Source organism: Phycomyces blakesleeanus (genome assembly GCF_001638985.1).
Source record: "Phycomyces blakesleeanus NRRL 1555(-) unplaced genomic scaffold PHYBLscaffold_2, whole genome shotgun sequence".
Classification (NCBI taxonomy): domain Eukaryota; kingdom Fungi; phylum Mucoromycota; class Mucoromycetes; order Mucorales; family Phycomycetaceae; genus Phycomyces; species Phycomyces blakesleeanus.
The window spans coordinates 406722-423807 of NW_017265135.1; the positions used below are offsets into that span (position 1 = coordinate 406722).

Here is a 17086-nt window from a genome sequence, read left to right on the forward strand (position 1 = left end):
CACACATTTAGGTTTTGCTTTCTTTTACATAAATTTATATATTTACACCCAAACATACGCATATTAAAAAAACAATTATTAGTATCTTTTTGCCAATCAGCATAGAAAATAAATAAACAAATAAATAACAATAAAACACAATCATTTCCTTTACCTCCTTTTCTTCTCCTCTCGAATACAAAAGGTTAGGAAAGCTATTTAACAAAAATAAATAATAAAATAATAATAATCAAATATAAATTCAAATATTATTATTATATTACTTTATATTAGCTGGTCTTGCTTTCTTTTCTTTTCTTTTCATTTTTGGTTTTCGTATTCCTTTGCTGTAATTTCTTCTTCTTCTTCTTCTTTTTGTACTTCTTCTACTCTTACTACTTCTTTTACTTTTATATATCAGTTGTAACCCCTTATTTATTCATATTTTTTTTTGAATTTGGGAAATAATTTGTCCTATTTTACGCACACACACACACACATATATATATACATAAGCGCATATAAACCACACACATACATACATACATACATACATACATACATACATAAATATATTTATATTTATATTTATATTTATATTTATATTTATATATAAATATATAAATATATAAATATTCATATATAATACTTTGGAGTGACCTCGTTATTTATTTATACTTTTTCTATAAATCTCAGCATATAAACCCCATGAACCTTGCGATGGAGTCTCATGCAAGCGAACTCCCAAAAGAATCAACAGAATCTAGATTCTTCGCATTGCATAGTCTACCATTGACAGCGCGCGCATGTAGAGAAAAGACAATATTACTCTGGGTCAACACTCTCCTAAGCCCACCAGTGGCTTCTCTTGCCCAGATATCCAATGGAGACACCTTGTTATCCCTCGTGTTAGCATTAGGTGGAAGATTAGATGACAATTCTCATGAACAGATGGACACACTCCAACAAGCAGCAGACGCTATTCAAACCTGGCTAGGCCTCCAGGAGCCTGTCATTACTCCCACAGACCTTGCACATCCTGATACCCTTAAAGCACTCCTCTCCTTTCTTCACCTTCAACACATCGCCCGCCTCTTGTCCATTTTACAACCAACGCTTTGCACACAATACCCTCACGTACGCAGCTTATTTTCTTTCTTTCCTTCTTCCTTTCTTTTTTGCCAATAATCAATCAATCAATTAATCAACCAACCAACCAACCAACCAGCAAAAAAAAATCAATATCTTTAAACATTTATATAGTATACTCACAATATATATATATATTAATATCAATATTAACAATTTATGTAACCATGTAGATTTCTTCTGCTCATATTCCTCCAATTGCTGCGCTCGTAGACCTTCAGCCACTCCTCTCTGCATGGACGAGCACGATTTTAAAAAATTACATTGATGCCTCATTGATACCATCTATCCGGTGGCAAGATGGTCGATCCTTTCTTGCCCTCGTTCATTATCACAACCCAAGCCTTGTCCCGGACCTTCAACATTTTTGCCGGCTTGACAGCACCACTCATACCACATCTCAGGCTATTCACACTCTTTCGACAGCCTTTCAACTCGCCTACACAAATTTAGGTGTGCCTCTGGTCATAGATCCAGTCGTACTAGCAGACCCTGAACAGCTTGACGAACAAACCATTGCAGCCTACCTCATCGAATTCTTGCGAGCCGTCCAGACACGTCCCCCTTCCCCAGCAGCGGAGGAGCGGAGGAAAGCCGATCTTGCTCGATGGCGTGAAATAAACGCAGACGGTGGGTTTTCAAACAAACAACAAAGAAAAAGACGACCGTCCTCACCGCCACTTCAACAACAACAAAATAATAATAATAATAATCAAAACTCTTCGGCATCAACTCCATCAACTCCCTCTCTTAGCTCAACAACCACAGACACCCCAGACGAACCTTTCACTTCAACCACTCGCACATCCACATTTTCTGTACAACAGTTTAAACTCACAAAAACCACTACCACAAAGACAGGCGAGCGCCAAGTTCCTGATCCACTAAAAGAATTTGAATCGCGCGCCACAACTCTCTCTGAAAAGATCACTCGCCTACAGAGTCGTCTCGACAGGGTTGTCCCCACACGCTCCAACTATGCAATGTCCAGTTCGGCTACTATGGACAGCTTCGAGCTGGCCTCTGAGGATGGCGAGATTTCCAGTCCGGTTCGGTCAAACGACGGAGAAGATGTCGGGCACACGCGCGTACTGCATCCACTCAGGGCAGCCAGGGAAGACTTGAGTGCATATGAAACTAACGTCAGAGCCTGTCGGACATCTTTACCATTTATAGAAGAGTCCATGGCAGCTCTACGTCAGTACGTCGACGAATCACTCGAGCCAGAATGGCAAGAGCACCAGAGTGTCTTGTCTCGTTTAGAAGAAATCGATAAACAGTACCAGGCACTTGTTGCGTCCATGGACACAAACGACGACCAACTCGCACGCTTCCGCCGTGGATTTTTGTTTGCTCGTTCTTGCTCGGAGATTCGTGCGGAGTTGGATGTTGTTCAAACCAAGATGGTCAAGGCCATAACTACAGATACCGACATTCAGGAACTCGAAACAAGGGTTAAACGCACGTCAGAACGATTAAAAGAATTAGGGGTAGACTATGCCGATCTTCTGGACGAAGGCCTAGGTAGTGACGACGATGCATACAAAGCCCGTTTTGAAGCTATCACCAAGAAAAATGATCTAGTTTGTACTTGGGTTGAAGAGGTCCGAGTCTGGTTCGCAGAAGCAGAACGTATCAGACAATGGATTCAGATCCGTATCGAACGTCTAGGAGAAACCACCGTTCCTGATGCAATGGCTGGTCCGGACACGCCGGCCACAAACGAGGTCGTTAACTCACTAAACGCCCAACACAGCGTACTCGAAGATGAAATCGAACATTTTGATGCCGAAGACATGGCTAGGCTCAGATCCCATGTCAAAGACCTCACAGGCGCAGGGCGGGCTGACAAGGACCTCAGTCCGGCAGACACTACCACTATAGACATAACGCTCACCACTCTCAAGGCCCTAGACAAACTCATGCATTCTCTCAGACGAAAGAGCCTCGATCTCCAAGCCCTCACGCGGCGTGTTGCATGGGAAAAAGAGCACGTGGGGACTATGGACTGGCTCACGACAACTGACGCACAAGTGTATGATTTCTTGACAAAAAGTGCTCGCTGGCAAGCGGAAGAAGACGACTGTGCAACAGACGAGACTGATCAAGAGAAAACTGACCGACTAGCAGCCAAAGAACGTCTACGAGATCTCATCATTCAGAACCTCTTGTCGTTAGAACAAAGAATGAACGAATTTGACCAGGGCCAATTTAGTCGTACAATCAATCTCTATGAAGATCTTGAAGACATAGTCAACGAAACCTTACCTGACCATATTAGTCACCGACAGCTGCACAGCGAAGCTCTGTTTGATAATTTGTTAAAGCGGACTGCGTTTGCACGACAGGTTGTAGAACAGCGTTTGAGCGTGATGGATTCAATATATCAGATAGATATTCTCAAGGCCGACGCACATCAGATCACACTCGAACTCGCCGCAGCTGAAGAAACTCACGGTGGAGAAAATGAGCTGACCGCAAAAGTACAGGCAATTCATGAGCGGATTCTCCAACTCGCAACGGCAACTAGTCGTGTTGTCTACCCAGAACCAGTTCTCGATCTCGATCGCCTAGAAAACGAGCAATCAAACAATGTAATCCGTCAGGTCATGGATTCAAAACGCGCCGAGCTCATTGATCTGGCTGAGGAACTTGATAGCCAACTTAACTCTCTTTGCTACAGCCTTGAGCTACACCGCGAAGGCAAAGAATTAGTTCAGGGAGTGGACAGATTATGTTTGTGGGTGGACAGCCGTTCAGCTGAGATCAAAAACGCATCCGTGGATGGTGTAGATCCAAACACTATTAGCATTGACGATGTCCGAAAACTTGAAAAAGAACATCACAAACTTGTCCAAGTTCTGGAAGAAGAAAAAGAAAACGAGGCTGCTGATCTGTTGATCCGCATCCAGACCTTGTTGGAAACAGCCGATCAAGTTGGCAGTGTATCAGTCGACCGAGACGAACTTAAACTTGAATCACGACGCCTCACAGACAAATTTGATGGCCTGCGACACACACTAGATGAACACGAAGAAGAGCTCAAGGCACTGAGACAAAAGATGGAAGATGGAAATACTTATGTTGAGCGTGCCAAAGCTCTAAAGGCTTTTATTTCTCAAACACGGGCATCTATTCCAGGCCTCAAACAGACTTGCGGATTTATGACTGGTCAGAGCGAAGAACAAGATCGCCAGCGCTTTGAGATGCTTAACAGTGCTCTCCAGTCTCTCAAGACAGCATACGTCGATCAACAACGACACTACCAAGACATCTGTACCAGATTTGAAAGCATGACTCCCGAAAAGACAGAGGACCGAGAGGAAGCCGCAAGAGTCCAAAAGGAACTCGAAAAGGACTGGGCCCAGTTAGCTAACGACATGGACAGTTTCGAGAATTTTACTGAGGCTGTAGGACAATGGTACGATCGTCAGCGACGTATGAGTATTGTAGATGAAGAATGCCTTCATGGTCTCACCCAAGAAATCGCACATCTGGCAAAGGCAGGCTGGAGCAACGCTGACCTTGAACGAATTGAGAAAAAGCTGTCACGGGCAGTTCACATGCTCGGTGAGGCTGGAAAAAGAATCACGTCTGCAAACCGCAAAGAGGATGCTGTCCAGACAGCAAATTACTCCTGTGCTCGCGATCGCCACGCCGCTCTTTTGAACAAGGCCCAGGACATTGTTACCCGTCTCAATGATCTAAAGAAAAATGCTAATAACGCAGTTGCCTTTGGCGATTTCTTGGAGCGTGCTAAGAAGCTCAAAGATGCAGTCCAAGAAGAACATGATGCGATTGAAAAACGTATGGAACTAATGAAACAGCGTAGATTTGAAACTATGGAACGTCTTGAGATTGAGCAGCTTATTCGTGCCACCATGGGTGCCTCGGCCGGATCCGAAGCCAGGATCACCGAACTGCGTCAACTACTTAAAGAAGCTTTGGAAGATGCACGCAAATTGAGAAAACAGGGTTATGGCGAATCTGCTGTAAAATCCCCGCTGGAAACGATTGAAAGCGATATAGTAAAACTGGTCAGTGTGCTGGCATCCGAAAAGCGGCAGGCCGGATTTGTACGAAAAATGCAAATGCATGCCAAGACAGCAGGAGAACTTTTATCCTGGATCAGTCACTGCAGCAATGCAATCTCTCAACTGCCTACTGATGTTTGTATCACAGATGAAAACGAACTTTTGGCTGGATTGGACAATCTGGAGCACAAGATGCATGACATGCAGCCTATTGTAACAGGCTTTAAAGCCATGGCACCTAAAATCTTGGGACCAACCAAGGACGGTTTGAAACACCTGGAAGATGATTTTGGACTGTCAGGAGAACTTATTCAGGAAGCCATTGCCATCCGGGAAGCACGAGTTATGGATGCCTGGAATTCATTGGGACAACAACTTGGGGAAACTAGACAGACGATTGAACACTCTCAGCATAGAGTGGATATTGCTCGTAAAGTGAAGGAGATCATGACCCTGATTGGTGAAGCTAAGGACAGAGCAAGCGCAGTCCGCGTCTGTCACCTCAAGCCAAGTGAGATGGGAGACAATACAGATCTCAAGGTCATACAGACGTGCTCTCTGTCGATGCTTCCAACCGAGCAAGAGACAGTCCAAGCCAAAGCTGAGCTTGATAGTCTGGATCGTGACATTGAGCTACGCCTTCAGGTAGCAATTGCTGAACTTGATCGGATGCTTGGAATTAGTGCCGAGAACGAAGACATATTTTCTGGTCAACGCGCAGAGATTATTGAGGCAGTTGGCGGATTGACCGATATGATGAAAGCCAAACGAGAAGCTATTGCCGAGGCTGAAAAGATGGAAGGGTTTTTGACAGTTGTGGAAGAACTTGAGGTGCTCTTGTTAGCCGTGGCTGAGGTTGTGGATCGTGCATCTCCTGAGGGTGCGCGTGTAGTAGATGGCGTTTTGAGCAGAGCAGATTTGCAGGCAATTTTGATTGATCTCGACACAAGATACCGTTACTACGAGCCCAAGATTAATGGGTTGATGGATGAAGCAAAAGAAGCAGGTGAAAGCCTTTTGAATGATCGGCGTGTTGTCCATTGTCTTGAGGAGATGGCCAATAAATGGAAGGATCTGCAAGCCCTGGCTGTATCTAAGAAATCCGAACTCCTAGCTTGCATTGGACCTTTGGCTGATCCGTTTACGATGCCTGACCTTCATAAACGTACCCTTCAAGCAAAACGCCCTGGTACACCAGTCCCTAATCGTATAATGAATGGCCGTTCTGGTAGCCAGAGCCCGAATGCTGCCAGTACCGGTGGAAGTCTCCAAGATCGCGGCCAACGTGTTGCTGACAAGCGTACTAATCAGATCATTCGTAATAACGAGCGAGTGAAGCCTCAGGTAATGCATTCTACGCCACGCTATATGGCCTCAACTGGAAACACGCGTGCCCGAAAGAACACTATCACTACAGGAGCAGGCAATGGAAATGTGTCCCCGACTGCTCGCCGTGTTGCTCAACTTTCTGTCGGTACTCCAAAACCACAACCCAATGTACCTAAACCAGAAGCATATGTGGCCGATCCTAAGAATGACCTTGATGTGGCGCTTGGTTTGATTGTAAATGACTCGCCTTACAAAATTAAGGTCGAGATGGTTCCAGGTGAGGTGGGCCGTTATTGGTTCGGTACTGTGAATCCAAAGTTGGCATACTGTCGTATCTTGCGCAGTAGAATGGTTATGGTGCGTGTAGGCGGTGGCTGGGTTGAGCTCTCACAGTTTTTGAGAGACCATGCCTTGTTGGAAGGGGGAAACTTTGTTCCTCGGGCATCTTCGTCAGGGTCTGAACGTGGTGGATTATTGGGTGAAGTATATTTGCGTACAAGCCGGGCTGCGTCGCCAGGTACGATTACAACGATTCGCGGTGGAGGTGGCGCAGGATCTCCCGGTCCTTTACGGGAATCCCAGTCTACTCCCTATAACCGAGGTGGATCTCCTGTTGGATTCGGACATGGTATTAAAGAAGGCAACAGATTCTTGGTGACTGTTGATGGAATGGGTAACCAAGTTGAGGTTAAGATGACAAAGGCAAACAACAAGAATTTTAAGTTTGTTACTCCACGACGTACGATTCTGTAAAAAACAAACAAACAAACAAACAAACAAACAAACAACAATCTCATCTATACACACACACACACATACCTATACACACATACACATTCACCACAAACTACGCTACACTACACTATACTACATACGCACGAGCATGTTTATTGTGCTATTATATTATTCTTTTAATATTCTTCTTTCCTTCTTTACTTCTTTATCTTTATTGCTTTCTGTTTATGTTTCCCTTTGATTTTTCCTCTTCTAATTATTATTCTTCATTCATCTGTTTTATATTTTTTTTTATATCACGCAATTCAATGCACTCATATTTCATATTTATCAAGCGAATACGCTTTGAATGATAATAAATTTCAAATACCCTCAACTTCTAAAAGAAGTGTTTAATTTTCATCTTTTCACTTGATATTTTTATTTACTTATGGAATTTACCTTGGTTACCAGTCTATTTTTTTTTTTGAGACAATATTATACAAAAGAGAAAAAAAAATTAGTTTGCTCATCAATTTGCACAATAGCAAAGTAGGACAAATTATCACAATAATATTCACAGCAATGTAACAAAGTAAGTCGTGTTACGTTTGATTAACTAATATCCTAACGCCGGGGAATTGAGTTTCTTTAAGCAAGACATTTGTCCAACCTAGTTTGGTTCACAGAAAAAAAAATTGTTTCAAGCTGGTGAGAATATTTGAATTTTACTATATCTCCAAACCCCAGGCATGACCCTTACCCCACTGCGCAATATTCTATGTAAGATATAATATAACATATTTAGATCTTCCGGAAATCTCTAATTTTCCAACTTATTAAATCACGGTTGAATCATATGTAGGGCGGATGTTCCAAAGCTGTGATTTATGAGATGAAAATTGATGCATTTTTTTTTAATATAAGTACAATACGATCTTTAATATACGTATATTAAAGGGAAAAAAATAAAAAGACCTAATAGTAATCTACACGAGGTAAAAGAAAGAAAGAAAATTCATCAGTTTGAATTGGAGTCAATCAAAAGGTTTGTTATATTACTGTGAGCGTAAACGGTGCTTTTGAGTGCAATTAGTGCAAACATCAAGATATACACATTTTTTGATATTTGTCAGGTCACAAAATACACTATATTTTAAAAAAGATAATTAGCCTTTTGTACTTCTTCACCTTGTTATTTTTCATCTTCTTTTTAAGCCTTGATAATAAGATTATCTTGATATGATATCACCATTATTACTATTATTATTTTTACTCGTTTTGAAAAAGAAAAGAAAAAAGAATCACTTTGACAGCTACAATGTGATCACTATATAGACGCAATTAAGCTCTCGTATAAAGTGGATTGTTCTCTAGTAAAAATGTGTTTAGTCACAGGAGATTGGGGGGTGAAAAATCAATTGGGTCATTCTATTTTCCCATGAGGTATTATAATGGGCAATTGATTGATTCTGTGTATCTAGATTAATTTTTGTTTTCATTTATCTTTTATTCACCATGCCTGAATGATTCGCTTCCATATACGTTTGTCGTACCAGTTACACCAGTTACACCAGTTTCGATACGGAATAACTTGGAATACACTGTAAAACAAGCGCCTTTGTTGTATACATATCCAAAAATAAATGAATAAAGAAAGGTTTTACAAAACTGAAAAAAAAGTGTATTGTAATTGACAAAATGAAGTATTAAATCCTTGTACTTTATATAAATATTTAATATTTAATATTGATATACATGTATGCATATGTATATAGTGTATGTATATAGTGTATGTATATAAAGGAATATAACATGGACGATATCTTTATACGTTTACAAATCATATATTCTATAAAGGTATAGCCTTTTTGAATGAAACAGATATTGTCATCGAACGATGGTTTCGCTATTTGATCGTATTTAATGTACCACATACATAGATTTCTTTATTTTGATAATAACAATCTTTTGTGAGCTCTTTTGGTCATATATTATATTATATTATATTATATTATATTATATTATATATATATACTTTTTTATCTATATATGTATTTATTTATTTTTATTATAACCATAGACAATCTATACAATACATATACACACACAGCAAGTTTATATACCTTTATCTTTTGTTTTATTTAAAACATACATCTTGCCTTTGAATAAACTCTTTCCGGGAAGTAAATCCACTATGGCTGACAAATCAAATGTCCTGCTGTCAAGAATATTTTTAGCACATCAAGTCATGGAATATTTGGATATATAAGAGCACTCCAAAATGCTCGTCTTCATTTTGCTTCTTTTTCACAATTACACCGGAAATCATACATAATGAACATTCAATTATTATTTGAAGACGGGAAAGGTTCTGTTATCGACAAATATGGCCGACCTGAACCAATGAATTATACTATTGATGAGGAGCAATTTCGTCTTGAAACATTGAGCTCTCCTACACAATATTTCGCACAATTTCCTCTGGAGAGTGAGAATAAAGCAGAGATAATGCAGATGAAAAAGGAGACAAAGGCTAGTAATAGTTGTTATGAGAGAAATATCAATGAAGCAAAATTATGCACGCTATTATTACCAGGGCAAAGTGAAGTTTTTCAAGCTCACGGCTCTTTCGCACATATCTCACTTTGGTTGGGGAAGATAGTGTGAAGAGTTAGTCAATATGCAACCCCCCCCCCCCCCCCCCCCCCCCCTATATGTTCTCACCTATCCTCTTGGTCACTCTTTCAACCCACCCTCTAGGTCAATCTGTATGCTATCTCTTCTCATTATTCGCTGCATTCCAGCGTATTTTTCCGTTTGTCTCCCCATTGTTTCCTATTTTACTTTAGGTCTATCTCCCTAGTAGAACCAAGAAGCCTTCAAATTTGTTCTATCTCTTTGCAAAGACATGGCTACTGGATGTGCTTTCTTGGGTTCTCACCGTCTCTCACTTTAGAAAATACACAACAAAAGCCGTGACATCCGCTTTAGCTTTGCATAAATAAAAACTCGCCAAGCATCTTGAGCACAAAGCTCCCTACAAGCAAAAAATCTTGTGTTGCAAAGGAACATCAAGGCAGTATGGAACCAGTGCTTCAGGACAACAACAAAAGCAATGCTGAATCTTCAAAAAGTTGGAAGCACAATTTATTTACAATGAAACAAAGCAGTCTGCGCGTGTTGAAAACCAATGCAGCAAAAAAAAACTTATCACACGTCTATATCCTTGGACTGTGGGCCGGTAGCTCTTTATCTCTCAGCAAAGAACACGAAACATGAAATGCAGGTGCATAGTTTCTTTTACAAAAGCGACATTATTCAAATGTGCAATAAACTACCTATTGAAGCCGATGCGACGATACTACATCTGGATTGTAACATCCATTTTCATGAAAGAGATACCCCCATTCAGCCAACAGACGTTCCAGGAAAACAAGTCAGTACGATATCAGTAGTCAATCAGATTTTACGTTCATTATTCATTCCAAATCTTCTAACAAAAAATGGCCCATATACAGAACCAGGCACATAATTGCTAGCACACCTCAATTACAATTTTCGTATCTTACTATTGCTTTTACACGCTGTTGGGAAGTTATGTCTTGTTGATTAAAGAGTATCTCATCCTCGGCTGTTGATATTGGCCCACATCCTCATGCTCTGTTCACAGCATGTATCCCAGTTCTGCTCGCATCCTGCCCCGCCAAAGCCGCATGGAGGAGTTTATTACAATAATGAAACACGAGACAATGTCAATTACGACACTTGTCCAAGCATTTGTGATAATTTTTAACAATTCTTTTAAAGTTGCTTAGCCTCATGCTATTAAAAGCTTCACTGATCCGAGTCATTAAAGTTTCCTTCTCAAAAAACTTGTTGCGTTTTACTTTACTTTTTACCACTGACCGAAATTGCTCGATTTAATTGAGTCCAGGAGAATAAGGAGACAAGTAAGCGCAGCCGTAACCGCGAGATTCTACGTATTTGGCTATGTACTTTGATGTACGGATAAGAGCTATCTTTCATGAGGTAGTGACCTTTAATGTGTGGATAATAGCCCATTTCATCCATTGTCGCCTTCAGAAAGCTGACATAATATCCGGTAACCGTTCCTTTGCTCATATGCTCAACACCGTCTCCCCATTTTCTCTTTTTATTAGATGAAGACTGAGGAAATCTAAGGCTGCATTTGATTAGGCCTTCAGCAGAAATCGCGCCCAGAATGGTTGTTGTTGCACGTCTTTTGGGAGCTGTGACCACGGCCGATGTGCCTTTCTGTGACCACGCCACACTACGTTCCAAATTAATATTAAAAGCAGATCCGTCAAGAAAGACACAATTTCTCGTAAAGTCCATGTCTGTTTTTTTTTTCACTTACGAACCCAAATCCAAGCGCCCTAAAATCTTTTCGTCGCTATTTCGGTCTATAGGCTGAAGACGAGCTTTTTCGAGAGATAAATTGCAATGTTGTTTTACAAAATCAAACAAAGAAGTTTTGGATACTTTTAATTCTGTGGATATCTGTTTTATTCATTACTTCGTCGAGGACGGCTGAAGGATTCTAACCGATGCATTCGTGAATAAAAATTCTTGTGTTTCTCAAAAATACTATCAGAATCCTTCTCGTACTGTTTACTCCATTTTTGTGCCGTGCGAATGTGAATCCCGAGCTGTTTTGTAGTAGTTTGAAAAACCTCACTTTGCCCTGGTAATAATAGCGTGCATAATTTTGCTTCATTGATATTTCTCTCATAACAACTATTACTAGCCTTTGTCTCCTTTTTCATCTGCATTATCTCTACTTTATTCTCACTCTCCAGAGGAAATTGTGCGAAATATTGTGTAGGAGAGCTCAATGTTTCAAGACGAAATTGCTCCTCATCAATAGTATAATCCATTGGTTCAGGTCGGCCATATTTGTCGATAACAGAACCTTTCCCGTCTTCAAATAATAATTGAATGTTCATTATGTATGATTTCCGGTGTAATTGTGAAAAAGAAGCAAAATGAAGACGAGCATTTTGGAGTGCTCTTATATATCCAAATATTCCATGACTTGATGTGCTAAAAATATTCTTGACAGCAGGACATTTGATTTGTCAGCCATGGTGGATTTACATTTCATACAACACCAATTTTGCTCTCACCAAAAGGCGAATGTACTTTCCATTAAGGTGAATTGATTTTTAGTACAACCTGGATTTTTGTTCTCGCCATTGGGCGAATTTACTTCCCGGAGAGAATGTATTTTATCTCAAAAGCGTGGCTGCATTTAGAGTTTATTTATAAAAATGAAAAATAAAAACAAACTTTATATCTCTGAGTTTCCCTCCAAAATAAATATAGCAATAAATATATATGTATAATAGATATATAGATATATATTTATTTACTTTCTTAAAAAAAAAGGTTTAAGAAATTGCGAAAAAACGCGTGTGTAGAAATAGAGTTGTAACAGCCAAAGATAGTAGTCAAACTCTCAATACAACACTTATTTAATACGAATACGTGTAGGTTAATGAAAGCAATTGGATCCCAAAATGATGTCTTTTGAAATTATTATATTAGCTTAAATCCCTATGAATTCCCTTTATCTATATATTCACAGCATGAGATAAAATAAATAAATAAAAACAAATAAATAAATAAATTGATAGAGGAAAATCGGAGATACAATATATACCCGGGCCACACCGTCTGGCTTAATTAACCTTGAGCCTGACACGGTGAAGGGAAAAGGGAAAAGAAGTGGGGGGAGTAGGGACTTTATTCGGAGGAGAAGTCTAAAATCACCGCGCTTGATTTTGTTGTGGAAATAACCATATTTTTATTTTCTTTTTTTATTTATTGCCTTTCTGCAAGTATATATATATATATGTGTATGTGTGTGTGTACAGATGTACTGGTTGATTTTGGCCAACCATGCTTGACTTTATGCTTACCTGTGAATAAGAAAAAAGTTAAACGGTCTGTGCTTTAGGGGTTGTACGCGCCCGAGAGATGGTCCTGAAGATGATCTTTGCCTGGATTTGTTACGTTGAAGGTTACCTAATGGTGAGGGGGACAAAACGCTTGCTGTACGAGTATGCACAGACTACAAGGATCTTGCATATCGTGCATTTGATTTTTTACTTTCCTGTATCCTCTTCCTTTTACTTTTGTTCTTCTTTACTTCCTTTAGGATATATATATCTTATAATTGACTCACTCCCTACTGAGGTAAAATAAAAAAAGGAGATAAATCCCAAAGGTATTCTGTTTTAGGATTGAAAGAGGCTTAGAATAGCCAGGTTTGGCGGCTTTTGCTTTATTCGGCACAGTTTGGCTAGATAGGCTCAAGTTAAGGTAAGACTAATTCTGTTTTATTACCAGCCCACCTATCAGTCAACCCAGTTTTGCCAGTTTTTCCACACATAAACAGACAAAAGTGGCGAGAGAGGTAAAGAGGCAGAAAAAGAAGAAGAACAATACAAATATGTATATTGGTATTGATGTATCTTGATGATATAAGTACATATTGCATTTTTTGCTTTATACCTTTTTTTTCTTCATTTGTTGCCAGGCAACTGAAACATAAACTTTTTTTAGAAAAAAAAATTATATAGATTTATTAAAATAAATAAATAATATAATATAATATAATATAAATAATATAATATATAATATAATATAAAATAAAATAAATACATAAACATAATTTGTTGCTATGCAATCAATATATATATTTTATTTTAAGCATTATTTTTTTATTATTATTATCACCATGAGATTTTTTTTATTTACTTTATTATTTTAAGATGATTAATTATTTTCATATATACATTTTGTTAAAAGAATATATATATACAGCAAAAAACAACAACAACAAACAGGCACAAGACAAAAAAGCATGAATCTTTTTCATCAGTTAGTCGTACAAGTTTGCCAACTGGAGATCGTGTACACGTTGTGGCAAACCCGACCAAAAACAAGCGCACGTCCTGGATCAATATTAGAGTAAAAGTCGTACTCAAGTTGGCTTGTTCCACTTGACGGCGATCTCTTCAAAGTGATATAGCTGTGGTTATTAAGTATTTCTACTCGAGGGTTAATAAGGTAAAAAGTTAAAGGAAACCGTGATATTGCGACTTTCAATTCATTCGCTCGTCAGCTGCCCCTTTCTCATCCCATTTCCCGTTATTCATAAATCATTTTACTGAGTAGCCAACCATTTCTTTCTGTTTCTCAACCTTATTCACGGTGTTTTCATTACCCGACAGGCTGTTGGTAACCCATAAAAAAAGATAATTTCGTTTTCAGAACTATTTCGAGCTTTCCTTCCCTTTCCTACTTCTCATCCTTTGCTTGATTGCCTGGATAAAAGAGACCTTTATTATTTAATATATATTATTTTTTCTTACTTAGTTGTCAAAGTCGTATTTAATTTAACGATTTTTACCTCGAATTTTGCCAGTTGATCTGTTCCAAATTCAAATTTATACCAATTTTATTTTATCATGAACTCGTCCGTACACGAAAAGGATTGGCATTTGCAGAGCCCCTCCCTGGCTGAAGGCGCGCCCACACACCCACAACCTCACCATATCCAACACTATTCACCTGCCCTGGACCATCCTTATGCCCAGTCATTCCCTCAGGGTGGCCCAATGCATCCTCCTCTGTAAGTTAACAATCATATTTTTTTTTGAAGCACTTATCACCGTACCTGTGCAACGTTGGGCAGAGTGAATAGCAGGAAGATCATATGAAGAACTATTTTTTTCTTATGAGCAACACAGAAAGACCCAGACTTCCTGTCCCAAACCTTGTCCCACTCACCCTTCTTATTTGTACTTTATATAGCCACCAACAACCACCCTCATCCAATTATCTCCCACTCGTCAAGCCCGAGTCGGATCCAAGGTTACCTGGGTAAGGTTCTACAATTTTTCTTTTATTACCTTCTTTTCTTACTTTCTTTTCTTGTTTACTTTCTTTCAATAATAATAATAATAATAATAATAATCTAACTTGATATTTAGTATGATGGCCCTCTCACAACCAGGAACTCCTCGCCCAGCACACACTAATGGTCCAGAAAGTTCACCGGTCAAGAAGTCCCATGTTGCCTATTCAACATCTTCTTTCCATGCCACACCCTATCCCCACCCATCTATCACTCGGAAGCGAGGCAGGAATGAGTCTTTGTTCTCCGCTGAATTGGGTCCATTTTTCAGTTCCACAAAACCGTTTGATAATCTCTATGCGTTAGACAGAAATACCCTGTAAGTAAAACGAAAAAGACCGATTCCCCCCCTACTGCCCAACAAACTATTGCACCCTGGCCAGAAGATATTCACTCTTTTTTATTATTATTAATGTGCGTACCAAACTCTTAGACTCAATATCCGGATCCAGTCTAAGATGGACCGTGGCTTCTTTTTGGCTGACAACGATTGGACCTGTTACCGTCGTAACTATTTCCAAGTCAGTAGTGCGTTTACCATTCATGGCGTTGCCCACTATTACGCCGACCACGAGACACAGTGTCTTGTCCAAGCCGACGGCGCCTTTTACCCTGTCCGCCGATTCCTTCTGAATGTCTCGGCACGCGTTTCAAACAGTGACAAGAAGATCGAACTCGTTCAGCATACACCAAAACGCGACAAGGGTCCTCAAACGACACCTCTGCCAAAACCAATCATCCCTGGTGGAAACCTCAGTATGAGCTCGGTTGGTACTAATCAGAACATCGTTACCTTTGAGCGTATCCAATTCAAAACCGCGACAGCAAACAACGGCAAAAGGCGGGCCGCACAGCAGTATTATGTTTGCCTTGTTGATCTTTACGTTGAAACTGACGATGGTAAACGTATCAAGGTTGCATCTTGCCAGTCTGCTCCTCTTGTAGTCCGTGGAAGAAGTCCTGGGCACTATTCGGACAATCAAGAAAGATTTGATCCAAATATGCCTATCTCATCTGGGACACCCCAGCAGCCACCTGCCCAGCAGGATGAACGCTTCAATGCTCCTTTCTTGCGTCCCCCAATGACACCACCCACCATGATGCCAGGAGAGTACGGATCATCGTATTCTTATTCTGCCTACCCGGGATACTCGCATTTCAACCCTATTCACGCACCCCTCCAGCCAATGATGATGAACAGCGCTCCTCCTACTCCTACTGGACCACCACAACATACTCCACCCACCTCTGCGCCTTATCCTCCCCACCCGCAGCAGCAGCAGCAGCACCATCCCCAACATCCTTATATGGTTCCAAGCATGTCTGATCCTTCGTCTTCAGAGTCTTCATCTCCGGACCTTTACACTGGTGAATATGCTGGCCAACCCATTCACCCTTCTGAGGATGGCAAGCTGACCCACCCTCCTCATCTCCCTCACCCTAATCCTCAACAGTCCAATCAACCTCAACAACCTCCGTCTCAACAACAGCCGCAAGCTGGTCAACCGGGACAACAACCTCCTCATTCTCAACAACAGCAACATTCAGGTGTTCATATGCATATGCCTATGGATCCTAATGAATGGGCTCGTGCTCGTTTCCACCCTTCAGGCGCTGCTCATTCTCCAGTCACTCATGAACATACTCAACACTCTCAGCAGCAGCAACAACAACAACAGCAGCAGCAGCAGCATCCTCAACAGCAACAGCAACAACAACAGCAGCAGAACCCTTATTTCTCCCAAGGACCCCCACCTTTGTCTTCTGGATCTCATCAACCTGGTCTCTATTCAGCTTCAAGTGCACCACCAACACCGTATGGTTCTCGCAAATACAGCGCTGTCCCAAATATCGTGAACCAGCAAACACCATAGAAGCCAAAAAAGAAAGCCTACAAAAAAGAATCTGTCTAATCTAATCTATCTCTGTCAAC

At 40.3% G+C, this 17086-nt stretch overlaps 4 protein-coding genes across 4 annotated transcripts; 3 read left to right on the top strand and 1 right to left on the bottom strand.

The window, feature by feature from the left end:
- Window positions 1–687: 687 nt before the first annotated feature.
- PHYBLDRAFT_179018 (hypothetical protein) lies at window positions 688–7627 on the top strand (the record flags this gene model as incomplete). The annotated part of the gene is made up of 2 exons (XM_018438082.1): window positions 688–1116; window positions 1302–7627. The coding sequence occupies 2 exons, from the start codon at window positions 688–690 to the stop codon at window positions 7242–7244; spliced, it is 6372 nt and encodes a 2123-aa protein (XP_018297247.1). The 3' UTR covers window positions 7245–7627.
- A 1915-nt stretch (window positions 7628–9542) lies between these two features.
- On the top strand, window positions 9543–11001 carry PHYBLDRAFT_139243 (hypothetical protein; the record flags this gene model as incomplete). The annotated part of the gene is made up of 6 exons (XM_018430186.1): window positions 9543–9744; window positions 9969–9976; window positions 10058–10183; window positions 10275–10449; window positions 10518–10644; window positions 10824–11001. 6 exons carry the CDS (start codon window positions 9543–9545, stop codon window positions 10999–11001), a joined length of 816 nt encoding a protein of 271 aa, XP_018297248.1.
- A 95-nt stretch (window positions 11002–11096) lies between these two features.
- PHYBLDRAFT_139244 (hypothetical protein) lies at window positions 11097–12175 on the bottom strand (the record flags this gene model as incomplete). Its single annotated transcript, XM_018430187.1, has 4 exons — window positions 11097–11499; window positions 11587–11650; window positions 11746–11913; window positions 11974–12175. 4 exons carry the CDS (start codon window positions 12173–12175, stop codon window positions 11097–11099), a joined length of 837 nt encoding a protein of 278 aa, XP_018297249.1.
- A 2358-nt stretch (window positions 12176–14533) lies between these two features.
- On the top strand, window positions 14534–15896 carry PHYBLDRAFT_121045 (p53-like transcription factor; the record flags this gene model as incomplete). Its single annotated transcript, XM_018428777.1, has 4 exons — window positions 14534–14868; window positions 15051–15119; window positions 15230–15472; window positions 15587–15896. Coding segments are annotated over exons 1-4 (786 nt in total), but the record flags the coding sequence as incomplete, so codon positions are not given.
- Between the last annotated feature and the right edge of the window lie 1190 nt (window positions 15897–17086).